A 27,296-nucleotide genomic window follows, 5' to 3' on the forward strand; every position below is an offset into this window, starting at 1 on the left:
GGAGGATGCCAAATCACATGCCTGATTTGCTAGTGACATTCAACCATAGTTAAAAATAAATGATGGTATATGGCACCAGACAGACTAGCAAAAATGAAAAGATTGATTAGTAATAAATATTGGAGATGAAATAAAATGAAGGGCACTCTATACCATATGTGGTGGACATGTTCAGAGATCAAAAAATTCTGGGAAACGATCCATGAAGAAATTAAAAAAAAAATAAAGGTTTCATATAACAAAAGGGCAGAAACGTACTTATTAGGAATTTTGAGTAAAGATATCCCCAAAGATAAAATTAACATATTCCTATACGCAACAACAGCAGCGAGAATGTTGGTGGCCAGTTACTGGAAAGTAAATAATATCCCAACAAAAAAAAAGGAATGGTTAAGTAAACTATGTGAGTATCTGGAGTTAGCAAAATTGACGGATATAATAAGGCACAAATCTAAAACTATGGTACAGAAACAATGGGAATGCTTAAATGAATATTTACACAAACAGGGATCAAATACGAAAGTTTGGTTGTGCTTAGACTAACCTTGTGGAGAATACAGAGAATACAAAGATTAGATGGACTCCGAAAGAATTTAAGGAAAGGAAGGGACTGAAGAACAGGTGTAAAGGTGAATTAGATAACCAAGAGACGCGTGGTGAATGCGGTGGAAGTCTTTTATAATATTTTAACTAGGATTTAAATATTGTAATGTTTGAAGTATGAATTTGGAGTTCCGCGGGAGTCCACTCGGGGCGGAGCTACGGAGTGGGCGGGTTGGAAACGGCCCCCGAGGTTGCCCCTGTCAACCAGGCAATGATCCACTCTACAGCTTTCCTATCTCTATGGAAGAGCGTCGCGTAGTTCCGCGGCAGAGGCTGGGACTGCAGGTCCCGGTATCCCACGGGCGACGGGCTTCCTGCCCCTCCCCTCCTTTCTCCCCGCCCGCTTCCGGTCTCCTTTCCCTGCCGGCCGTTCGCATCCTTGCGTTCTCCCTGGGCGGCTTCCCGGCGGCGATGCGGCGATGTTCGTGCAGGAGGACAAGATCTTCGCGGCGAAGGTGCTGCGGGTCCGCGTCTGCGCCCTGGACGGCACCGAGTGGCTGGAGGAGGTGCCCGAGGACGCGGCCGTGGAGCGACTCAAAGAGCGCTGCCTCAAGCGAGTGAGCGGAGGGGAGCAGAGGAGGGGGCGGAGGGGGACGCTGAATGCTGGGCCTGGCCAGGGGTCCTTATGTGCTCGGAGCGGCCCCGATCCTGCTGGGTTCATCAGCGGGGGGGCGGGAGGGGAGAGGCCTTGCAGAACCAGCGTTGAAGCGGCGGCTGGTAGAAGCGCCCGCCTCCCCGCTTCATAGCTGTCAATGTTTCCCTTTTTTTTAAGGGAAATTCCCTTATTCCGAATAGGATTCCTCGCAAGAAAAGGGAGAAGTTGACAGCTATGCCCCGCTTGCAGTCGCAGTTGTTGCCTCGAGAAGCTGCCAGATCCGACCCGTGGCCCTCTGGGGCTGGGAGTCAGGGGTGCTGCTATGCCCCCTCCTCCGCAAGGCCTTCTGCAGGCGAAGCTGGTGTTCAGCTGCGGAGTTCCAACCTTCTCTACCTTGCGTTCACTTCCTTCTCTCCCAGGGTTTTTCTGACCGTTTGTGATTTTGCAGAACATAGGGGCTGCGTTTTGTTTCGTTTTGTTGTTGCTGCGATGTACCTTGGAAGCGTTTGGCCCAGGTGGAAAAGGCTTGCGTGCGCACACACCCCATCCCCGCCCCCAGTTTAGTAGTTTGATTCAGCTTCTGCTTCTTTTTACTTTCCCACCTCAGTGTGCACCCGGCAGCCTGGAGGATCCAAAATGTATAACACACCATAAATTGATACATGCTGCTTCAGAAAAGGTGCTGACCGACACAAAAACGGTCCTGGAGGAAAATATTCAAGACCAAGGTAAGGGAGTGTTGTGATAAGTAACACCCCAGGGAGTATCCAGATACCCAGACTGTGCAATTAGTCTTAAGCAATGGGCAGAAGTGTGCCCACCTGAATTGCTGTCTGGAGGACAACTTTCAGCTTCTTAAGCACTTGGGACACTGAGGGGAACTGTATCATTTACTGCCATATGCTGTCCTCAGAAATAGTATTAAAGTCATTACTCTGCAGGCAACCCCCCGTTTATGCACATTAAATATGTGCACAATTGTGTATACGTGCATCATGCTGAAGCCAGAAGTGACCTGGAAGCATAATGAAAAAATTACTGAAGCATCACTAAAAGGGGGAACAGGGTGTTTGCAGGCTTTTTCAATGGGTTTCAATTATATTTCACTGACGTGTGCTGTGCCTCAGAACACCCATGTAAGCGGGGGCTGCCTGTATTTCATTTCTCCCTGTGGACTCATCTTCTACTGGTGGGGGCATAACACAGCAGAATACTTCATCTTCCCATACCCCATTTGCAGAAAATGTGCAAGGAATGCTTGTTCTCTGACTCCAGACAATTCTTCTCTCTCTAGATGTTTTAGTGCTAGTCAAGAAAAGAGCTCCACCTGCCCCTCCAAAAATGGTGGACATTTCTGCAGAGGAAAAAGTGAGTCCAGGGGCCTTGTGGGGTGGCTTCTTCTGGCCTTTGCCTTGACAAGTTGTAGAAAGATACCTGTGGCTCATCTGGCTTGGATTTCAGGAGAGAGTCCATCTTGTCAGCTTGTAGGAGTATTTCTGCTTCTTTCTTTGCATCCTTTAAGGCACAGTCTGCCTGTGTTTACCCTGTGAGTCTCTCTGTGAAAAAACAGACAGCATGGGAGCTACCCAAAGCCAGTGCAGAGCAGATCTCCCGGGGCACTGGGAAAATTTTTAAAAGTGAGGTTTAGGAAGTAGGGCTGAGTGTGTGCATGTTGGGCGGCAAAGGCAGATCTGGGCAGCAGGTGGGAAGCAGCTGCTCTCTCTCCCCCCCCCCCCCCGCCGTCTTTGAGCTCTATGTCCCTGCAGCCTATTTTGGGCGGTGTGTGCTGATCATTCAAGATCTCCTCGGTTCTATTTTTAGCTGCTTGCTGGCAGCCTTCCTATCCTCAATTGATAAGCAGGGTGTCTGTATGTCCCCAAGGGAGAAGTTATCACTGCACACATCCTGTAAGGCATTTTTTTAAAGGGCCAGGGGATATTTTTTCTCCAACATTTTTGTGGAGGAGATGAAAAGAACTGCAAGGCAAGAGGTATGACTAGCTGGCCAAGAAAATGTGCATGTTGGGTGGTTGGAAAAGGGAGGCTGTTGCGTCGTCCCCCCACCTGGTGGGAACCATTGGCAGAGAGTGGGAGGGTGGTTCCCTAAAGGAACTAGAAAGGCTCCTCAAGAAATGAAACCCTCATTATAAGTGGAATGGGCATTTCCTTTCTGGAGGAGTTGGTTCTTGTCTCATTGATGTCTGCTTCTTTGAAGGAGATTGCTGCACTATGCAGACAGCATATTTCACTTCTCTTTTAGCGGAAACAGGAACAGAAGGCACCTGACAAGGAGGCAATTCTGAAGGCAACCACCAGCCTCCCATCCCACAGTGTGGACCGCAGCGTGGCTCACCACAGTATGAGGGATGTGAGTACTCTGCTCCTCTTCTGGGCTGCTACAGTCTGGGGCCCATCAGCTCTGCTCAGCGATCTCTAGTAGTCACTACTCTTCTGGCTAGGGATGCACGTGGTGCTGTGGTCTATACCACTAAGCCACTTGGGCTTATTGATCGTAAGGTTGGTAGCATGATGGGGTGAGCTCCTGTTGCTCTGTCCCAGCTCCTGCCAACCTAGCAGTTTGAAAGCATACTAGCACAAGCAGATCAGTAGGTACCGCTGTGGCAGGAAGGTATACTCGTCACAGTGTTTCGTGCACCAGAAGTGGTTTAGTCATGCCACATGATCCGGACGATGCAATTAAAGGAATTAAGGTGGGGAGCAAAGCCTATAAACTGAAATCATTCGCAGATGATCTAGTAATCACGGTGGAAGATCCGATAGTTTTGTACAGTGGTACCTCGGGTTACAAACGCTTTGGGTTACAGACTCCGCTAACCTGGAAGTAGTGCCTCGGGTTAAGAACTTTACCTCAGGATGAGAACAGAAATCGCGTGGCGGCAGCAGTGGGAGGCCCCATTAGCTAAAGTGGTACCTCAGGTTAAGAACGGTTTCGGGTTAAAAATGGACCTCCGGAACGAATTTAAGTTCATAACCAGAGGTACCACTGTATTGAGGAAAATTAAAAAAATCGACCTAGTATCAGGTTTTAAATTAAGTAAAGCAAAAACAAAACATATAGTTAAAAATGTCTCAGGACAAGATAAAATGAAGATAGAAGAGAAGGCAGGTATAAATATTCATAAAAAAGTGAATTCTTTAGGAATTTGGCTAACAGCAAAAAATATAAATATAATTAAAGATAACTATGAAAAAACATGGAAGGAGATAAAGAGGAATTTAGAGATTTGGAGAATAATAAATATGTCATTGATAGGAAGAATATCATTGATAAAAATGAATGTGATAATAGAGTATTGTCAAGAATATGTAGCTTGTTGCTTGAATGGGATACTAAGGATGAAGACGTCAAATGTGTAGTGATAAAGTGGGCCAAAGACATGGGACATAATATCCAAATGTCAGATTGGAAAAAATTGTGGGGAAATGATTTGAAATTTACGGCTTGTACATTGTTAAAAGAAAATTATATGAAAATGATATACAGTGGTATCTCGGGTTACATACACTTCAGGTTACAGACTCCGCTAACCCAGAAATAGTGCTTCAGGTTAAGAACTTTGCTTCAGGATAAGAACAGAAATCGGGCTCTGGCAGCGCGGCAGCAGCGGGAGGCCCCATTAGCTAAAGTGGTGCTTCAGGTTAAGAACAGTTTCAGGTTAAGAATGGAGCTCCGGAACGAATTAAGTACTTAACCTGAGGTACCACTGTATAGGTGGTATTTAATGCCAGTAAAATGATCACAAATGTAAGAAATGAAATGTTGGAAATATAAAGAGGTAGATGGTACATTTTATAATGTGTTGTGGCAATGCAAAGTTATAAAGAATTTTTGGGAAAGGGTATATAATGAATTGAAAAAAATACTTAAAATAACTTTTGTTAAAAAGCCAGAAGTCTTTTTATTAAGAATAACAGCAAGGGAAATATCCCAAAAATATAAAAAATCTATTTATGTATGCAACCACGGCTGCACAAATATTGAAAACCAAATGCTGGAAAGAGGAAAAAATTCTCACGAAAAAAGATTGGCAAATTAAGTTGATGGAATATATAGAGATGGCAAAATTAACAGGAAGACTCAGAAATCAGGATAATAACAAATTTAACAATGAATGGGATTTTTTTTTCTTTTTGCATATATGTCAAAGCATTGTATACAAGTTGATACATCAGGATTCAAAAAACATTTGCAGTATTATGATGATAGATAAGAATTAGATATATACAGATGGAAAGTATGACCTGGACATGCTTGATATAACCAAAAATAATGGAACCATGGAGAGGGTAGAGGGAAGTCACAGGATGGGGAAATTCCCATATTGCGATATTGTATCAATGTTTATTTTATATGATGTTTGTTATGGAAAAACTACTTGAAAATTTTATTTTTAAAAAAGAGATGAGCACCACACCCCATAGTCGATTTCAACTGGACTTAACTGCCCAGGGGTCCTTTACCTTTACTCTGTTGGCTATGAGCACCCAGGGACAGCTGTTCCCTCCTGCCCTTCAGGAGCCCAGTTTACAAATTATGGTTCTGTTTAGCCATCATTAAAAATAAGTGATGGTTCACTGCAAAGTAGTTGCATGCTTCTGTACTAATGAATCCTTGCTGGGTCCCTACACTGCTCCTGCTATTGCCACATCAGGGCATACACAAAGCTGGGTCTGGCTCCCATCTTGCTGGAGTCAGGGAAGCAGAAAAGGTACCCAGTTCAGACAGCCCTGGATTCTAGCTATGGTTGCCCATCTGTCAGTGTCATGCGTGGAAGGTTGGCTGCTTTTGAATCTCAGACCAAAAGGTATTCTCCACCCCTATGTTAAGCCATTATTTATTTATTTATTTTTACTATACGCTACAAAAAATGAATAGAAAAAGAAATAGAAACAATACATAACCATACATAAAAACAATTTGTCTACACAATTTTCCAGAATGCAGACTAGAAAAGAAGAAAGACAAAAGATAAAAGAAAGAAACAAGAAAAAGAATGAAGAAAAAAAATACTTTTCATAATCAATTATTCCAAATTCATACTTCAAACATTACAATATTTAAATCCTAGTTAAAATATTATAAAAGACTTCCACCGCATTCACCACACGTCTCTTGGTTATCTAATTCACCTTTACACCTGTTCTTCAGTCCCTTCCTTTCCTTAAATTCTTTCGGAGTCCATCTAATCTTTGTATTCTCTGTATTCTCCACAAGGTTAGTCTAAGCACAACCAAACTTTCGTATTTGATCCCTGTTTGTGTAAATATTCATTTAAGCATTCCCATTGTTTCTGTACCATAGTTTTAGATTTGTGCCTTATTATATCCGTCAATTTTGCTAACTCCAGATACTCACATAGTTTACTTAACCATTCCTTTTTTTTGTTGGGATGTTATTTACTTTCCAGTAACTGGCCACCAACATTCTCGCTGCTGTTGTTGCGTATAGGAATATGTTAATTTTATCTTTGGGGATATCTTTACTCAAAATTCCTAATAAGTACGTTTCTGCCCTTTTGTTATATGAAACCTTTATTTTTTTTTTTAATTTCTTCATGGATCGTTTCCCAGAATTTTTTGATCTCTGAACATGTCCACCACATATGGTATAGAGTGCCCTTCATTTTATTGCATCTCCAACATTTATTACTAATCAATCTTTTCATTTTTGCTAGTCTGTCTGGTGCCATATACCATCATTTATTTTTAACTATGGTTGAATGTCACTAGCAAATCAGGCATGTGATTTGGCATCCTCCTTTTCTTGATGGAACTAATAACTTGTGTGTGTTGGAAAGCAATCAGGTTAATAAGACGCTGTGATCTGATTGACTTTTTGCAAGATTTCATGGATGGTGCTTTTCTAGTATTAGCGTAATATGAGTGTATTCTTAAGCTGCACCTCTTTCCCCGGGCCTTTGACACCTGAGCCCCACAGTGTTTTTCTGATTTGAACGTTGTATTGTTGTTTTATTGTAACCTACCTATAAACCTTATGGTGAAAAAAAAGTGTTTAAGAAACCCCCCATACCTTCCTCACCCCCTTCATTCTGCTCAGTACTCTTTGCCCTCCCTCGCTCCTGGCACAGGAACAAGGGCGGAAGGTGCATGCCTGACAAGTGACCTACAAAATGCTTTGACTGCCTTCCCTCTTTCAGTTCCAGACAGAGCTTCGGAAGATCTTGGTTTCTCTCATAGAAGTTGCCCAGAAGCTGCTAGCTTTGAACCCAGATGCAGTTGAGCTCTTTAAGAAAGCAAATGGTACGATGGGGTCTTTTCTGACCTTCTTCCTAGGACTTACATCCTGAGGTGTGTTTGGTCCACTGGTCATACAGAGGGGCTGACATGGCTCCTGCCATGGACTGCAAGCACTGTTTTGGAGATTGGGAAGGTCTGGGGAAGTTTAAGCATGGTGTGAAGCAAGTGCCCCCCAGCTTTCGTGAGTAGCGAAAGATGCCCCAAGCACACATGGACCTGCTTTTCCCCAGCACTGGTAGAGCTGAGGTGTGAACTGACCTTGCCATTCTTGTCCCTAGCCATGCTGGATGAAGATGAGGACGACCGAGTGGATGAGATTGCCTTGCGCCAACTGACAGAAATGGGCTTTCCAGAAAGCAGAGCGGTCAAAGCCCTTCGCTTGAACCAGTAGGTGTCCCTGGCAATTGAGCCTCCCCTTGAGAATGGGTCCCCGCCTCCCCACAGAAGACTGTAAGTGAAGACTCATAGAATTGTAGAGCTGGAAGGAACCCTGAGGGCCATCTAGTCCAACCCCCTGCAATGCAGGAATCTCAACTAAAGCACTGATGGCAGATGCCCATCCAGCCTCTTCTTAAAAACCTCCAAGGAAGGAGAGTCCACCACCTTCCGATGGAGTCCATTCTACTGTTGAACAGTTCTTACTGTCAGAAAAGTTCTTCCCAGTGTTTAGTTGGAATCTCCTTTCTTGTAACTTGAATCCATTAGTTCGGAACATACTCTCCAAAGCAGGAGAAAGCAAGCTTGCCCCATCTTCCATGGGACAGCCTTTGAGATATTTGAAGATAGCTATCATATCTCCTCTCACTGCCCTCTCATTGTCCTCTTCTCCTGGCTAAACATACTCAATTCCCTCAACTATTAAGACTTGGTTTCCATATCCTTGATTATTTTGGTTGCCCTCCTCTACATACCTTCCAGCTTGTCCATATCCACAGCACTCATTGAAATTAACCAACATGACAACAGGAGCTATAACTCTTTATATTGAACTTGTGCTTCACTTCTGAGGATGAGCTGTTCCCTTTATTAAGCATTATATATATATTAAGTGATGGTCTGATGACTTGATACCAGTAAATGAATCTGAATTGGAGAGGCTCCTTCTCCCATGATTGCATTGCTATTTGGGATTGCTATGTATAGGTATGCTTAATTTTTTTAAAAAAAGAAAGGTTCCAGCGAGAGCCACCATGTGATTTCTCTCCCTGTTCCCTTTCCAACATATTCCCCAAGCATATTATAGGTTTTATGAGCCAGGGGAATGGCAGGGGGCTGTTGCTGGTAGACAGAAGTGCAAGTGAGTGTGAAGAGGTGGTTGGCTGCCTGTTTTCAAGTGACAGGAGCAAGTAGAGTTGGCCACTTGCTGCCTCTTCAGTTTTGTGAATACACAGAATATACAGAAGTTGTAGCTTTCTGCTGCTCTTGAGGGAATTGGTGGTGAATGGTGAATGCTGGAGCTTAGAATGGGAGGCCCAGCCAAGTTTCCAGGTTGAATTAGCCAGTTGGCGTTGAGTTCTGTGAGCACTTGCCATAGTTCCTGCCCCTCTATGGCTTGCTAAAGGTCCCCAGCAACACCCAGGTCTCTGTGTTCCAGGTGTGCAGTTCCACAGAGTTTCAGCTGTCCTTCATTTCCTCCAGCTTGTTTCTGGTGCACACGCATAATGCTCTTTCTCTCCCAGGCTCTCTTGTCTCATAGAATCATAAAACTGTAGAGTTGGAAGGGACCCTGTGGGTCATCCAGCCCAACCCCTTCAGTGCAGGAAGCTCAGCTAAAGCCACCCAACCTCTGCTTAAAAACCTCCAGTGAAGGAGAGCTCACCACTTTGCAAGGGAGTCCGTTCCACTGAAGTACAAAAGTGTGGCTGGTAGTCACTGTGGTTTGCAGGGCCACTGGCAAAAGTGGCAGGAGCCAAAGTCCACTGAGAATCGGCAAAGGGTAAACCCCCACCCCCACCCCAGTTTGTTTCTGCCCCAATGTTGTTGGTGCTGCTTCCTTACTTGTCAACTTTTTCATCCAGCATGTCTGTGACTCAGGCCATGGAGTGGCTGATTGAACACTCGGATGACCCCACCGTTGATGCCCCCCTACCAGGTCAGTTCTCTCTGGAAAATGCCTCAGTGGAAGGAGTTGCAGCCCCCCCTGCCCAGGCGCACGAGGGGCCCAACCAAGAAGTCGGGAGAGAAGAGCCAAAAGATGAGCTGACAGAAATATTCAAGAAGATCCGCAGGAAAAGAGAGTTCCGGCCTGATCCGCGGGTATGCTTTCTGTATGTGCACATGTGTTCTTTTGGATTTTGGTGTGAGAGTCTGCTGATGCCACTGGAAATGGTCCATAAATTCTCAGTCCACAGTGTGTCAGATTCCCAAAATGGACATTTGATTCTATACAATGGGGGTATTTTGTGGTAACTGCTTTTTTAATCTGAAAGCTGTGGCCGTCTGTTTTTTTTTCAAAAGCCAACATGATAAAAATGTTTTTGAGTAGGATGGTAACCATTTAGAAATTCTTCAGCTTCCCACCTTGTCCCCTGGGCTGTTGCAGGCATCTCTAGTGCTGCTGCTGTCAAAACACCCACTTCAAATTTTCCAGCACTGACACCAAAAGGGCCCAATCTAGCCTGTGATATATTTTTGCATCTCTTGCATCTCAGAGCGTGGTGACAAGTGGGGCTCATCAAAATCAATGCATACCCTTTTACAGACAGGCTTGTGTTTTACAATCTCCTTGCTCCTAGAAACCTGGCCTCTCTCCTCCTCTTCTGCCACGTACTTGGGTATGGCCGTCACCTCCTGGCCCTTGTATGTTGTAGACCTTTGGAAGGGCTTTGCCCTTGTCCCTGACATAAGCTTTGTGGTTCTGCTTTCAGGCTGTCATCGCCTTGATGGAGATGGGCTTTGATGAGAGAGAGGTGGTGGATGCCCTCCGAGTGAACAACAACCAGCAGAACGCAGCAGTGAGTACCTGTACCATCATGCCTGGGGGCTCTGCCTGTTCTCTTTTGCCTCCCAAACCATCACATGCACCTTGTGGGTGCCTTTGGGTGATGAGCCTCATGATGTGGGTGAATTCTTTCAAGGTCCCTTCTGTGGGGAACGTTTAGCAGATGGCATGGCTTTTTCCTAGATGCACCAAGAATGGATCCTTGCATTTGAGAATGTGGTGGAGATGCATGTAATTCTCCCTCTTTAAAAACCCTGTGCCACCCCAGTGCAATTGAATTGGCGCAATCCTTGATCCTTGCCATCAAATGCAGTAATTCCTGCTTAGTGGAGAATTTTATAAAGCTGCAGCTTATTTCAGCTCATCCTGTTAGGACTCCTTTGGGCTTGGGAGTTGGAAGCCACATGTGAGGAGCTAGTGTTAAGCGGGATAGCACATGGAAGTTGTACTTTGCAGTGGGTGGCAAATGCCAAGCCTTATACTGGAAAGGACCATTGCTGGGCTGGGGTGGTAGTAGTAGAGAGTGGTCAGAGCAGGTAGCCTGCTTCTGTGTGGAATCTCCATTGGCTTCCTTGGAGCTTGTGTTCGTCTGCCATGCTCTTGTTTCCCTCATCAGAAAACAAATGTTGTTAGAAGATGGGTGCTCTGTAAAAGCAAGCGAGGAGTGAGGCTGTTGCACTGGGGGGCTTTTCTTTAGGTCATCTGGTTGGCCACTGTGAGGACAGGATGCTGGGCTGGGTGGGTCTTCTGCTTCATCTGGCCACCAGATTCTCTAGAAAATGCTTGAAAAGCAGGTCTGTGTAGCAGGAGAAATTGTCTCCTTCCTGGGTGAGCTTCTGCTGCTTTCAGTTAATCTCTTAAGAAACTTTGTCTGTGTCTGAATTGTAACCCTTGTTTTTGTGCGGAAACTATACTAAGACTTCCAAACTAAGCATTAAAAAGCAGAGCCATGCGTAAATTGTGTTTACAGGGAAAGGGAAGTACAGTGGTACCTAAGGTTACATACGCTTCAGGTTACATATGCTTCAGGTTACAGACTCCGCTAACCCAGAAATATTACCTCAGGTTAAGAACTTTGCTTCAGGATGAGAAAAGAAATTGTGTGGCGGCGGTGCAGCGGCAGTGGGAGGCCCCTTTAGCTAAAGTGGTGCTTCAGGTTAAGAACAGTTTCAGGTTAAGTATGGACCTCCGGAACGAATTAAGTACTTAACCCAAGGTACCACTGTAAAAGGATTTGCTGCCTTAACGTATTTCCTTCTGACTTGCTCTGCAGTGTGAGTGGCTGTTGGGAGACCGGAAGCCCACCCCAGAAGACTTAGACAAGGGGATAGATCCTGCCAGCCCCCTCTTCCAAGCCATCCTAGAAAACCCAGTGGTACAGTTGGGACTCACAAATCCTAAAACGCTACTCGGTCAGTACTCTTGTGCCATGGGAAATCTGTGTGGGCTGAATTAGTATAACTCTTCGTAAAGGGACCCCTGACCATTAAGTCCAGTCGTGGCTGACTCTGGGGTTGCGGCGCTCATCTTGGTTTATTGGCTGAGGGAGCCGGCGTACAGCTCACTAAGCCGCTTCTGGCGAACCAGAGCAGTGCACAGAAACGCCGTTTACCTTCCTGCCGGAGCGGTACCTATTTATCTATTTGCACTTTGAGGTGCTTTTGAACTGCTAGGTTGGCAGGAACAGGGACCGAGCAACAGGAGCTCACCCTGTCTTGGGGATTCGAACCGCCGACCTTCTGATCGGCAAGTCCTAGGTTCTGTGGTTTAACACACAGCACCACCCACGTCCCTTTGTGTTAAGCAACCCCAAATCCTGCAGTATCTCAGGAGGCTTACAAAAAATGGTATTGCGTTTCAGATAAGAACCTAAAGACAGCAACAAAATGGAATCTACAGCAATTAAACTGCAAAAGTAGTTCAGCCTATTGGACCAGTTACTTTTTGTAAGGGAATTTTCAGTCTCTCCAGCTGATGCTTGTTTTGGGCTGCTTAACTGGACTCAGAGTCCAGGTTGGAAACTGAGATGGGGAAATGCATAAAATGTTGTACTTTATCTTGTATCTTATAAATTGAACATCCCCACCCTCCTTTCTTTGGCAGCCTTTGAAGACATGCTTGAAAACCCTTTAAACAGCACTCAGTGGATGAACGATCCAGAAACAGGGCCAGTCATGTTACAGATTTCCCGAATCTTCCAGACGCTGAATCGCACATAGGAGGAAGAGGAGGAGGAAGAAGAACAAGATGAAGAACAAGAAGGGGGGAGGAGTAAACATCCTTGCTTGTATGGTCATTTTGGACTCTTTTTGGCCCCGAGTCTCCAGAAGAACAAAAAGGGCAAATTGTTTACCAGGAGAGAGCAGAAGTAGTGTGTTGGGTGTTCACTCTTTGCATTTTGGGGTTGCTGTGTCACCCACTTTTTTGTTTGCAGTTCTGGCTTACATACTGTGTGATTATTATTATTATTCCACACACACACACCCCGTGTTAGTGGAAGATGGTTTGAAGACTTAGGTGTTTGTTTTCTTTCAAGTGTTTCTATAGAAACAGGAAATTATACATCTAAATACATGAAAAGGTGTTCACAGTTATCTCAGAATGTGTTTATTGAAGAAATGAAAAGATAATTCATGTTTTTAATGTTCAGACTGAGTGCAGAGGCCTCTTCCTGACTGGCCCCACAATGTCAGCTCCAGAATGTTTGTTTCTCCTCATACAGTTACCTCTGCACTGAGATAACGAACACCATTCTGGCATTCTGTTTTTTGTCATTGTGGAATAGAGAGACCCTGGAAGTAACCTTCCTCACCCCATCTGAAGGAGCTGGCATTAAGAACATAAGAATTGGTCACCTCCAGCTTTTTCTTTCTGTCTGAAGCCCTTCTGAGGCCGGGCCTGGTTTTGGTCAGGGTTCCTTCGCAGAGAATAAAACACATCTTGCATGTGGCTGTCTGTGCTAGTTGTTTCTTGAGGGCAGCATGACCGGGTGGGGGTGAGACCAAGTGCTGTTAGACCTCTGGGAATAGGGTTGGTTTGTGCCTACCCTAAGAGCATATTTGGTGTAACCAAGAAAAGCTGATTTGGTGGCTCGGAACAGGGTAACTGAATCAAGGCCATTACATATATCTTCAGGAACATGTCAACGCAAGTGTTCAGGAAGGGTAGCGAAGAAGGATAAATCCTGGCATTAAGCAGCTAATATCATGTGCCTTTGGCCCTGTGGGAGAGGGGAGAAGTGTGCCGTTGTGTTAATGTTCCCTCATACTCAACTAGCAGAGAAATATTTAGCTTTGCACTCTCCCTAAGGTGCAACTAAACACCCTAGGCCAAATGAACCTATGAATTGGATATGGAGGAAGCAGAACAAAACCAGTGTGAATGCACCTATGCATGCAGTTCAATGCCCAGATACAGCTAGGAAAGACTCCATGCTTGCTTGAAACTCTCGAGAGCGGCTGCCAGCCAGTATAGGCAATACTGAGATGGATGTGACCAACAGGATTCAGTATAAGGCAGTTGCTGCATGTGTTCTGTGAAATCTCTGAGCTTGGATTTCACTGGAGCCTTTCCAAGCATACTTGGACAATATAACATTTCCACACATACAACAATTGCTATGGACCAGAGGAACTACTGTCATAATTTTCAAACCAAATTATTATTATCATTATCATTATTATCATTATAATATTGTTTATACCCCACCCATCTGGCTGGGTTTCCCCAGCCACTCTGTGTGGCGTCCAGCAAAATACAAAAAATAATAAAATGTCAGACATTAAAAACTTCCCTGAACAGGGCTGCCTTCAAATGTTTTCTAAAAGTTGTGTAAATCTTTATCTCCCTGACATCTGATGGGAGGGCATTCCACAGCCACTGCTGAGAACGTCCTCTGCCTCTTTTCCAATGCAGACTGGAAAGGGATCTGCACTCTCAGCAGCAGTAGATTTCGGATGGCCTTGTCTGTTTTCAGACCCTCTTTGGACAGTTTCTAGCTTGAATGCAGTTCATGCAAAGTTGGAAAAATTAAGCTCAGCAAAACAAGATTACTGAATTTTTCAGAGTATAAGTATAATACAATGTTTCTTGCTAAAAAAAGTTTGTCAAAAATTGGGGGCCGTCCTTATACATGGACGGTGAATGCGCAGGAGTTTGGGCTCTGGCATGGGTGGCTCAGGTTCTAGTTCTGGTTCAGGCAGTCCAGGCTCGGGTTGGGTTCTGGCATGGATGTTTAAAATATTGATTTCTTAATTTGGAGTTCAGAAAAATAGAGGCCATCTTATACATTGGGGCATCTTATACACAGTACTACCCTTGTTTAGAGGTGGAAGCTTTTCTTTTGTCAATTAATTGACCCTTAGCTTGAAAGGAACTTTATACATTCAGAAAAGAGCATAGAGGAAGGAAGAATCCTTGCACACTGAAAAGTAGCAATCATTTTTAGGAGGAGGCTCGAACCCTTCTCCTTGACACTAGCTTTCTTAGCATGAGGTTCCTGACTAGGCAAATGATTCATCCTAGCCATCCTTTCCTTGCATCCTGAAGTCATATAGTTCCATGAAGGCTGCATCATGGGTTTTTTGTAAATAGGTCCCAAATAACAGAACAGGGAGTTGGAACTGTTGACCAGAAATAATACTACAGATTAAAACTGTTGCATACACAGGAAAGAGGGCAGGTTGGACTATTACACTCATCCTAAAGAGAAAAGGTGGGATGAAATTGGCTATTTGCAGGTGTTAATAGATGTGTGTTTCAATCTCTACTTGTCCTGTGGTTTATTGCTGTAGATCAAGCATGTCCAACAGGTAGATTGTGATCTACTGGGTGTTCCTGGTAGATTTGGCCCCTCAGTGATCTCCCCCCTCCCCCAAAGGGGAAAAAAAACCACTGTGGCTTCCTGAAAATAGCTCAGCAACTTCGCCTTTCCCAAAAAAGCTGAACAACTCTAAAAAAAGCTGAGCAACTTTGGACCATCCAACGACAATGGGTAGATCACTGCCAGTTTTCCTATACTGTGAGTAGATCACAGTCTGTAGACTATTGCATAGGTTTGACAGGAGACCTTCCACAATGAACTCTGCTGATCTTACTCTTGGTGCAAGTCTGATCTCCAGATGTGTCCTGAAGGCATTCAGGAAACATCATGAGTTCCTCACACCTTGCATAAAGGTCAGCATGTGTACATTTTGTTCCTAGTTGTCTTTTTTGGTGATCACTCGTAGCTGAGTAAGATTCCATGAACATGGTCTTAACAGTGAGTCCGTAAGTGACTGTGGAGGCCAATTCTGGATCCACACATCCTTCCACAGTGGGGATGTAAGTTTCCAGGTAGGAGTTGATCACAGTGAGGGTTTGCCAAATGTGCTTTCCTCTTAGCATGTTTCTCGCTTTTGTCCTGAGTTCAAGCATCTTCACAGTCCATGACACCTTTGGTAAAGGCTGTTCTCCAACTGGAGCGCTCGCAGGCCAGTGTTTCCCAGTTGTCAGTGTTTATATTACATTTTTAAAGATTTGCCTTGAGGGTCTTCATACTACATTTTTTAAAGATTTTCCTTGAGAGAGTCTTTGTTGGCAACCAGCATTATGCTTTCCATTTTTAAGAATAGAGTAGTTGCTTTGGAAGATGATTATCAGGAATCCGAATAACATGACCAGTTCAATGAAGTTAATGTTGAAGAATCATTGCTTCAACACTGGTAATCTTTGCTTCTTCCAGTACACTGGCATTAGTTCACCTGTCTTCCCAAGTAATGTGTAAAAATTTTCAGTGACACTGTAGATGGAATTTTTCAAGGTGTTGGAGATGGCGCTTATAAATGGTCCAAGTTTCATAAGGATACAGTACGGTTGGTAGTACAATAGCCTTGTAAACAAGCATTTTGCTTTCCCTGCAAATATCCTGGTCCTCAAGCACTGCACTTCAATAGGGAGAAAGCTGCATTCACAGAGTTCAGGTGATGCTGGATTTCGGCATCAATGTTGGCCCTTGTGGAAAGATAACTACGCAGGGCGGAGAAGTGATTAACACTTTCCAACATGACACCGTTGAGTTGGATTTGTGGCACTGCAGAGTTGTTGTTTTGTGCTTGTTGGTGCAGCACTTTGGTTTTTTTGGATGTTGAGTGATAGGCTAAGCTTTTCATAAGCTTCTATGAAGATATTTAAGATGGTTTGGAGGTCATCCTCTGAGTGTGCACACATTACATTGTCATCAGTATACTGAAGCTCTATAACAGAACTTACAGTAACTTTACTTTTTGCTTTCAGCCTACTCAGATTGAAGAGCTTTCCATCTGTTCGATACATAATTTCTGTTCCAGTGGGCAGTTTCCCTTGGCCAAAGTGTAGGATCTTGGCAATGAAAATAAAAGAGTTGGGGTTGTTTAACACCTGATCCCATTGTGAATTATTCACATTGAGAGCCATTGTTATCTGCTGGTTGTTGCTGTCATATTATCATGGAGGAGCTGAATGATGTTTACACATTTATCTGGGCAGCCAATTTTCAGAAGGACAGTCCACAGAGCATTACAATTTACAGTGCTGAAGGCCTTAGATCAATAAACACCATATACAGGGGTTGGCTTTGCTCTCTGCACTTTTCTTGAAGTTGTTGAGCGGTGAAAATTGTCCACTGTCCCCCTGGAAGTCATAAAACCATTTTGGGATTCAGGAAGGGTAGCCTCAGATATTGTTAGGTTTGCTAAGATCCTTGCAATAATTTTGCTGGCCGCAGCTAATCAAGAGATGTCTTGATAGTTTCTGCAATCCGTTCTATCACCTTTTTTAAAGAAATTGATAATTTTGGCATCCCTAAAATCTGCTGGAATCTCCTCTCCCAGATTTTTTCGATGAGCTCGTGAAGTTGTGTAAGTTCAATTTTTCCCACTTTGAAGACTTCAGCAGGTCCTCTGGCTTTGTTGTTTTCTCATTTGGTTAATAGCTGTACACAACTCTCCCAGATTTGGAGATACTAAGCTGATCTCTAATTTGTTTTTGTGGAATTTGTAACCTCAGCAACTATGGGGGAGCTGCAGTTAAGGAAATGCTAGTAATGTTATTTCCAGTGCAATGCAATAGTTTCTTTGTCTTTTAGAAGTGTGGTACCATCTGTTGAGCGTAGGGGGCATATGCCATGATTTATTGGCCCATAGATGGTCTTTGTGGCAAAGCCTACTCCATGTATTTAACATTCTTGTTCTGGTAGGCCTTTCCAGAAGAATGTGTAGCCTCCTTTTTGTTCTTTCAGTTGTCACTCTTCTGCTCTTGAAACTCATTCTTGAAGCGCTGCCATAACAATGTTAAAATGTCGCAACTCTCTTGCTTTTTTTTAATGGGGATATTTCAGGTTCTACTTTGGCCAGCAGGGGGTACCAGAGCCTCGAGAACAAAATCTAGTTCCCTTCCGTTCCAGCTGTGGAGTAAGGTGGGATTCTGACTGCTGGGGTAAGGAAACTGGTGTGATTCGAGTCTTGCCAAACACAGTCATTTGCTCAGGTGCAAGTCCAGGGAAGGAAGAGCAGTGCCCACTGAAACCACTGTGGAGCCAGCCTGGGCACAACTGTGCATTAGGTAGTTCCTTCTTTAGTTTATACCCCTCTGAGGGGGAACAGTCTCTTAAGTGCCAAGACAGACAGAGCCCAGATTGAGACCCACAACTAGTGATGTTAAATTCTCGAGAATAGTCTTTAAATGTACACACTTCATTAATCGAGAATATTCTCCAGAATATTCTCTATTAATGAGGTGTGTACATTTAAAGCAGCTGTATAGATGACACAGAATTTACAGTTTGTGGATGATATTCTCCGGAGAATTTTCTAGCAGATAATATTCTCACCTCACATCACTACCCACAACTGCCTCTAGGCACAGCAGGATCCTGGATGCTGTGGAAGGGGTTTATCCAGGGGTTTCCCTTACCATTTCACCCCCTGAGATGAAACGAGAATATGCTGCCCTGTGCGTGCACTGCCCCCCTACCTCTTTGCCAAAGCCTCACTTACTGGGGTCATGCAACTGCGGCTTCCAGGTTCTGGAGAGAACTTGCAAGAGTCCTATGAGACTGTGAGAACCTTGGGAGATTGTCAAGATGCATCTCTACAATCTCGAGGGGCTCTTGCATGATCTCGCTGGATTCTGGAAGCTGCAGCAGCCACTTCTCCATGCTTCTCTTCTGGTGGTGGCAGGAAACAACTGTGTAGCAGAGATTGCCAAGTAAAAGCTAGCACACACCATGCACTCACAGTAATTACATTGGCTACAAGTTGTCCACTCTCTGAGCCCAGAGAGAGTTCTTTGCTTTCAAAGTCCTTGTTGTGCCAAAGTCCACAAGGTACGTGCTAAGTCTAGCTGCTTTCAAAGTCCTGCAACTTTCAGAGTTCTCTGAGTCCAGACATCTTTTAAGTTGTCCAACTTCTTTCTGGTGAACGCTTCTCTTCACAAAGTTTTCTAAATATTTCCAACAAAATCTCCTACAGGGAAATGCCGTAACTTGAGCCCTTTACATACCGAGCTCTATGTGCTTATCTGCACAGCAACACAGTAAAGACAAGAGTTACAAGAGTCTGCAGCTGCACCTGCACCGTGTGGGGGGAATCATTTCTGCCCACTCAAGTGAAATTAACATTTTTTCACTTTCCCCCTCCCTCCCTTCTTGAAAGGAGCCTTTCCCCAACTAAACTGCACCTGGTGCATGTGTGCAGCTCTTCCTTGAAAGTGCTGATGGGGTAACAGGCTTAGTGCGAATTGCTAGTGATCATGAAGGTGCTCATGTCTGCCAACTGCATCTTTCCCCTGGACTGAATGCAGGGGTTGTACGCTTTGGGCTTTCTTTGACATTGCCTGCATGATCTCTAAACATCCAGAAGTGGAACATTGCTCCAGGATAGGCCAAGTCAGGAGGTGGTCCTGGGAATTCTGCTGTGGTCACTGCTGCCACTACTGCTGAGCATTGGCCCTCAAGCCTAATAATCATGTGATCCTCTAAGCTGATCTGAGGATCACAGGATGGCTTACAATATAAAATCACAAAAATATGTACAATAACAGAGGAGGCACATGAAGAAGGGCCTCAGATGATAATCAACAGCTTAAAAACTCTACTTAAAAACTTCCAAGGAGCGAGAATCCACAACGTTCCAAGGGAGTCCATTCCACTGTTGAACAGCTCTTACCATTAGAAAGTTTTTCCTGATGTTTATTCAGAATCTCCTTTTTTGTAATGTGAAGCCATTGGTTTGGTCCTACCCTCCAGATCAGGAGAAAACAAGCTTGCTCAGTCTCCCATTTGACAGATTTAAAATGGATTTTAACCCATTCATTACCACTGATGTCACTGGATCCTTACATTGGGCTGGGGTGAGGCCCTGGGTGGGACCCTCTGGCAGAAAGGAAAGCTTAGCTAGGAGGGATATTCTAGTCCAGAGCCATTTCCCTTTCCCACCAGAATGTCTCAGTGGCTGGAAATAAATTACCATGAACCATGCCGCTTTAATCACCCATCCCTACTCTCATGGCATTGCTAATCACAAACCAGTGAAATGTTGAACTTCGTTTGGGAAAACAGTAGTGGAGAGATGGAATTGCTCAAACGCCATAAGTGTAAAGCTGCAGGGAAGGGGAAATCCCCACCTTTCCAGGGCATGCTGATGAGGAGGAGATTGTGGAATCGGGGTGTGCTGCTCCTGTCCCTGCAGTCCTGTTAATCTGGAGCTGGAGAGTGTGTGATCTTTTGACTAAGCACAGTGCTTGCGAGTTGTGGAATATCTGCTCCTCTGAATGGGGACATTGAGCTGGGTATCTGACTTCTAGCCAGGCAAGGAGAGATGGGGGTCTCCTTGAGTTGAGCTGTAGATTGGTTACTATGGAGACTGGCTAATGAAGCCCTTGGCAGCAGCTGCCTTTGACGATGAGCGCATCCCCTGATTCAGAAGCAAAAAGCAATTACAGCTGTGTGTGTTTGCACGCGCGTGCGCATGCACGTACGGGCAGGAGGAAGATGAGCTCCAAGCTGATGCAGCTCTTTTGTGGTGGGAGGGGGCAATGCTCAGTGAGTCAGAGGTCTCCCTCAGCATGTCAGAGGCCTTGCCAGGCCCCACCACAGGCAAAAGAAAATGCAGGATTTTGCATCTCTGAGAGAGAGCCGGAGTCGGCTGTAAAGAGATCACAACAATGGAACCATACTTTTCTATGCACATGGCTTCCCGAATCCCCCCTGCAATATAAATTTTAAGCCTCTCCTGGCACTCCTGCCAGTACAGAGCTGCTGTTACTGCACATGTTGGCAGCCTCCTCACCACTCTTTCAGAGCTGTGCTTTTGTGCCTTTATTAAATGGGTCACCATAAAACATTCAGGTGCCAAAGGTCCTTGGCTTCTTCAATGCTTGGATGATTTCCTTTACAGGCTGAGAAGAAAAATGACCCCTCAGAACCACTGGCCTTTTGTCTTGTTTCCTTACAACCATATGCTTCTTAAGGGATCCGTGGGGCTGGCCAGCAAGCAAGGGCCACAGTCAGCCGTAGGTGACCATCAGACTAGATTCCAGTGGCGTAGCGTGGGTTGCCAGTGTCCGGGGCCACATGGAGGGATGGGCTAGGTGGCAGGGAGGGAAACAGGGGGAATACTCATACACATTCAACTGCCTATGGGCATCCATGTTACCCAGGAGATTGCAGCTGCAGAGATACAAAGTCATTCCATGGTCTGAAGAGATCACTTCTTGATTTGCATGGACAAGCCATTTTCAACGGAGACCAGCAATGGAAACATGCAGCTGTATTGAGGCAGCACCAGGTGTTGAAATTTTGTGCCCCTAACAATTTTGCACCTGGGGCAAATGCCCCTGTGGTCCCTTCCCATGATATGTCACTGCTTGATCCAAAGCTTTGACTTTTGTGCAATTGCCCCTTCAGCAATTTCATTTCATTCATTCTGCTAGAAAAGCCAGGGGTGAGCAAAAGTGTAACGTAAGAAGAGCCCTGCTGGATCAGGCCAATAACGCATCTAGCCCAGCATCCTGGTCTCACAGTGGCCAACTGGATGCCCCAAAGGGAAACACACAAGCAGGAACTAAGCACAAGAGAACTCCCCCCCCCCTCCCGGTTTCTATGAATTGGTATTCAGAAACATTACTGCCTCTAGATGTAAGACTTTTCCTTTATTGTTTATTTATTTGATTTCACAAAATCTAGGCACCACTTGATTGTAAATAAAAGACACACACACACACACACACACACCAAAGCAGTTTCCAAAAGCAATAAAACCATCACAAAGAAAAAGGAACAATAATTTAAGACTATTGAAAAGTTAAAATAACAATAGACCGAAAACAGATTAAAACCCTTTTCCCCCTACCACGCTTAATTTTATGCACTTCTACCAAGTTGACATATAAAACTCTAGAACTGATTAAGAACGTGCCAGATTCCTCCATAGAATCATGCAGGTGTTTAAGCAACCACATTCATACCTATGATGCCAGGCACATTCATCACTGTGGCTGCTGGGGGGGGGGGGAATAGAGCAGCCATGGAAATGTCTCTGGACTCCCTTCTATACGACAGCCCCTCTACACACATATACAAACATGTGGAGAAATTTGTCAGGGTCACCTGGCTCTGAGAGAGCAAACAGTTCAAGCTGTTTCAAAAAGGAATCCATACAAATAAGAAGGCAAGCCAAGGAAATGCCACGTGGGTGGCCGAAATCAGATGTCAGACGAGCCAGGAGCCTTTGTGTAGCAGAGAACAGCACTGAAGAATGTATCCCAAGTGATGCAGCATTGATGAAAGGGCAAAGGCCTTCTTGTGTGTGGGAGGATGTTCAGCCAAAATCACGAATGCATGATTATTAGTCACAAACAGGGGCAATGGCACCATGGAGTTTCAGAACCTGTATAGAGAAGACCTTTATAGTGGGGATATCATAGTCATACCCCCAAACCTAGTGGTGGGAACAGACAACGGACTAATCCGCACCTCTTCCTTCATGTCATTACTCACCCTTTTCCTTTTTTTTTTATAAATTTTTATTGACTTTTCACATTTTATAAAGACAAACACACACACACAGACAAAGACAACACATATGAAGTTTCATATCCTTACTTTCCTAACCCCAGTTCTTGACCTCCCCCCACCCCCCCTTCATACATCCTAATTCAATTAAATTAGCTCAGCAAGTTCATATCTCTCATCCTTTACATATTATTATTGTATATATATATTTATAAGGAAATACTTAATTCCTTTTACTTAGCCAAATTCCAATTTTCTTATAAATATTAAATCCTTTTCTAAGGTCGACTCGAATTCCTTCCACGAATTTCCCTTCTATCTTAAAAATAGGTCATAATAATCAAACACAAAAGTCATAAACATTTTTTAAAAATTCTTTTTCTCCCCCCCCCCGCCCCGGTTTCTGTCCCTTCCCAATGTCCCCATGTCCACAAAAACAGTCTTTAGCCTGGATTCCTCACATCTGAGGCCTTTAAGTCTCTGTCAGTCTCTCTCTGTCGATTTTGTTGGTAGCCCTCTTTATTGGTCCTCGGGTCTCGAAGGAGTTCTAGCTCAGTCTCATCAAATTTTCTTCCATCCAAAGTTTTTGGTACCAGCTGCTGCGAAAGGTCAGCTAATCCATACTCAAAGAGGAAGCCCCAATCATATTTCTTGTTTCTTTTAAATTCAAATATTCCAAGTGTTCCTTTTTTAGGGGCTTCCTCCCTCCTCTTTCGCATCTTTCGCAGATTTGTAATCCAAGGGTCTTCTTCTTTGTGTTCTGACAATATAGGCTTGTGGTTGGTACTCTCCATCTGTACTGGCCCTTGTTCACTCTCCCCCTGTTCCAAAGTTATCTCTTCCGATTCAGCTGCAGATTTTTTCCCAGTCAAGTCCATTGTGCCTTCAGCAGAGTCGCTTATTTTAGAGTTCAAGGTTATAAGTTGTTTACTCATGACCGTAGTCTGCTCCTGTAACTTTCCCACAAGAAAGAACATTCTTTCTATCTCTGCCTGTAATTTTCCATCTGTAGCCATTGTAGTGTTTCAATGTTTCCCCTAGGGAGATTCTAGTTACTTATTAGTCTTTTCCCACTAGTCCGTTACCTTGTTATTTCCCAACTTTGTTTCCAACCACTTTAGTTCAAATATAACAAATTTAGCCCAGAAAGGTGTTAAATAATAAAGTTTTTAACTTTCACTGCCCATTTGACAGCTCCTTTGACAGCTGTCAAACTCCTTGTTCCTTTTTCTCCAGCTCACATAGAGGACACTTCCGGGTCTGGGGGGGTTTAAACAAAAGCTTCTAAAGTTCCACTCTTACTCTGCAGCACAAATCTTCTTCTGTCAAATTCATGAAAAAATTATCATTTAAAAAACACCAAAAAGAAAAAACTCTCCACCTTAGTTCTCCGATCCTTGCTTTAAATTTTCTGTAAGCAGGGGGGTGCGGACTTCCCTTTAGCACATCCCCCGGTCGTGCCGAATTCAAGGATAGAAATTTTAAAGTCCAAATTCCAATCTACTCACGGATTAATTAAAGTCCGAATTTCAGGGAAGAAAGTCAGCGGTCTCCGGCCATGGCTCGCGGCTTCGCTCCACTGCAGTAGCGGTCTACTCACAGCACCACGCCACTCTCTGTACCCTCTCCGTAGCCTTTAAAAAGGCTCTTCGTGGGTCGGGGGGGCGCTTTAGGTGCCCGCTGAGTCACCAAGTCCGCAGGCTTCCGCGCCTGCGGTTTCTGAGGGTCCCCGCATCGCCGTCGCAGTAGAACCCTTCTCCAGTGGAGCCGATTCCCTCCGGAGCTCGGAGGGAATCCGCCATTAACCAGATCGCGCTAACCCGGAAGTCTACTCACCCTTTTCCTTACCTGCAATGAGGTCTGATGTCTGTAAGCTCTCCTCCAGATCGCACATGCCATTTTGAACTGGACTACGGACTTTTATGAAGTTTAAGAATTATTGCCTGTCTGATTTTCATGTTGAATTCTGGCAAGACTTTACTGATATGATGAACCTTTTTGTTTTCTTGTTTTACTTAAAGAGGCTGAGATTGATTGCTTGGTTAAGAGGGAAACCTAAAAAGGGAGAAGATAATCCAAGTCCGCCTAATGCAACATTGGATATCTAGAAGGCTATGCAAATTTGCCCTAATAGTTTCTACAGATAAGCTGAGCATGGGTGGTGATTTTTGTGGGACATTATTGCAGTCAAGCCTGCAATTCATGTTTTGCCAAATGCACACATGAAGAGGCTGAGGCTCATAGAGGTTTTCTGAAAGAACAACAACAGCAGCAGCAGCAGCAGCAACAGCAGCAGCAGCAGCAGCAACAACAACAACAACAACAAACTGCTGGGGGGAACTCTGTGAGATCACTTCCCTTGTCTGCCTTGGCAAGAAGTTGTGACACTACAGCCTGCCTGCCTACCTGCCTGCCTGCCTGCCTTCCCCTCTCTGTCTCTTTCTTCATCATGCTTCCAAACTGACCAGCTCCAACACTTGAACTTTCATCTTGTTTTTCCTTTTACTTTACAAAGTAATGGATTCCAAATACAGTGGTACCTCAGGTTAAGAACTTAATTCGTTCTGGAGGTCCGTTCTTCACCTGAAACTGTTCTTTTTTTTTTTAATAATATTTATTCAGGTTTTAAGTTTTAAAGATTACAAAAAGAAAATTAAAAAAGACAAAAAAAGGAAGAACAAAAAAAATACAGAAAAAATACAAACAGTTAGGGAACAAAAAAAACCCAACTCAAACTTTTACATAACTTTCTTTCCTTTGCTTACTTCCTTGACCTCCTCACACCTCCCTTTTTTGTATTCTAGTTCAATTAGATATTTCAGCAAATCCTTTCCAGCTTTGTTTTTACCCTAATAATCTGTCTTAATATACTGTAATTTTACATTCTCATCTTTCGCCAATTAAAAAATCAATTTTTATCTAACCCTTTATATTATTTCATTCCAACATCCTTCTAACATTCCTTAATTTTACAATGTTTCTGTAAATAAACTTTAAATTTTTTCCAATCTTCTTCCACCAACTCTTCACCTTGGTCTCGGATTCTGCCAGTCATTTCCGCCAGTTCCATATAGTCCATCACTTTCATCTGCCATTCTTCCCGGGTGGGTAAATCTTGTGTCTTCCAATACTTTGCGATGAGTATTCTTGCTGCTGTTGTAGCATACATAAAAAAAGTTCTGTCCTTCTTTGGCACCAATTGGCTGACCATGCCCAGGAGAAAGGCCTCTGGTTTCTTCAGAAAGGTATACTTAAATACCTTTTTCATTTCATTATAGATCATCTCCCAGAAAGTCTTAATCCTTGGGCATGTCCACCAAAGATGAAAGAATGTACCTTCAGTCTCTTTACATTTCCAACATTTATTATCGGGCAAATGATAGATTTTTGCAAGCTTGACTGGTGTCATGTACCACCTGTATATCATTTTCATTATATTCTCTCTTAAGGCATTGCATACCTGTGGTCTTCATACCTGTGGTCCATAACTGTTCCCAGTCAGCCATCATAATTGTCAGAGCCACCCTGGGTCCCAGCTCACAAGAGACCGAAGTCCAGTCCAAGTTATATACAAAAGGTTTTATTGAAGATCATTGTCGTCATTACATCCAAACTCCGTGGCTCCGCATCTGTTACCCTTAGATGTTAGAAGTCCCCTCTGAGTCCGTCCCTCCCCTGCACCAATTTAAGAGCCCTGTGCTGCTCCACCTTTTCCTCTCTTTCCTTTTCCGCAGGGTCTTCCTGCCCCCCTGTGTTCCCTCTTTCCGGGACTCCCCAGAGGCTGAGTCTTCTCCTGCCTGCTGCCCCCTCCTTCGTGCTTTAGCACCAGGCTCCTCCCCAGAGCTCTCCCCACTTCCGCGCGCCTCCACATTTGAACTTGGCGCGCGTACGTTGCTCCTGACCTTCCTTTCAACAGCCACACTGCTCCCGGTACTGCTTTCCGCCCCTTCCGGCAGGACGTCTTGCCCCGATCTCCTTCCCCCCTCTGCTCCTTGTTCTGTTCCTCCCGACACACTGGTAACTCCACCCTCTTCACTCCGTTCCGGTGGAGAAGCAGGTCTCGATCTCCAACTCCCACTGGCGGTTCCCCCTACGTTCCCCTGCTCCTGACTGCTTCCCCCTTGGGCTCCCCTTGGCTTGACCAGGGAGGCTCCCTTTTGGGAATCCTCCGATTCACTGGACGGACTCATGGACCATCTCGGGTCATTGTCGTCCTCTTCCTCGTCAGGCTGGAATCCTTCTCCCTCACTCTCGGTCTCCTCCCTCCTCTGCGCCTCTCTCCCTGAACCCCTGACATCCATCCCCCCCTCGAAGCCCCCCCTTCCCCCCTCCCCCCCATCGGGTGCGGGTTGTGGGAACTGCAGCTCCTCGGAGGTAGGTGCAGGATACAGTTCGGCTACGTCCATGACCTCTGCTGGCAGCTCGGTGTACGTGTGTTCGAATTCGGGTCCTTCACCCAAAATGTTCGCAGTTCCCTCTTCCATTGCTACTTCGTCTGGTGCTGCCAGCCAAGGCCCCTTCAGCCATTTCTTGCGCCAGGCTTCCTCTGGGTGCTCATCCCACCAATAAGAGGGCTCTGTGTCCACCCCCGAACACGATCCCCTGGGCGAGTTTGAGTTCGGCGTTCTTTCCTCGGCTGAAGAAAAGCCGTGGAAAGTGCTGCCTGAACATGTGGGGGTAAAGAGCCAGTCATCGAAGTACTCGGTTGGCATGGGTCTATGTGGGAAAAGGGCATGGAACTCGTCCTTTAAAAGAGGTTCGTCTAAAGCGTAGTCCGGCACCCACCCACTGGCACTGACTGGTGCACCCTCTCTGACTAGAAAGTATTCTATTCCCTCTTCCCCCCATCTC

At 44.8% G+C, this 27,296-nt stretch overlaps 1 protein-coding gene across 1 annotated transcript; it reads left to right on the plus strand.

Annotated features, from left to right (window-relative positions):
* Nucleotides 1-946: 946 nt before the first annotated feature.
* UBAC1 (UBA domain containing 1) lies at nucleotides 947-13,366 on the plus strand. The gene is made up of 10 exons (XM_079961409.1): nucleotides 947-1,160; nucleotides 1,806-1,926; nucleotides 2,493-2,566; nucleotides 3,458-3,565; nucleotides 7,377-7,479; nucleotides 7,755-7,863; nucleotides 9,495-9,732; nucleotides 10,344-10,430; nucleotides 11,691-11,829; nucleotides 12,521-13,366. Exons 1-10 carry the CDS (start codon nucleotides 1,023-1,025, stop codon nucleotides 12,634-12,636), a joined length of 1,233 nt encoding a protein of 410 aa, XP_079817535.1. The 5' UTR covers nucleotides 947-1,022; the 3' UTR covers nucleotides 12,637-13,366.
* The last annotated feature ends 13,930 nt before the right edge of the window (nucleotides 13,367-27,296 follow it).

The sequence above is a fragment of the Podarcis cretensis genome (genome assembly GCF_951804945.1).
Source record: "Podarcis cretensis genome assembly, chromosome: Z".
Taxonomy (NCBI): Eukaryota; Metazoa; Chordata; class Lepidosauria; order Squamata; family Lacertidae; genus Podarcis; species Podarcis cretensis.

Bases quoted from the DNA above. Each gene is read 5' to 3' on its own strand.
- UBAC1 (XM_079961409.1), top strand. From the start codon at position 1,023: ATGTTCGTGCAGGAGGACAAGATCTTCGCGGCGAAGGTGCTGCGGGTC. The intron at 2,567-3,457 runs GTGAGTCCAGGG...CTTCTCTTTTAG, and splicing joins ACATTTCTGCAGAGGAAAAA to CGGAAACAGGAACAGAAGGC. The intron at 7,480-7,754 runs GTACGATGGGGT...TCTTGTCCCTAG, and splicing joins GCTCTTTAAGAAAGCAAATG to CCATGCTGGATGAAGATGAG.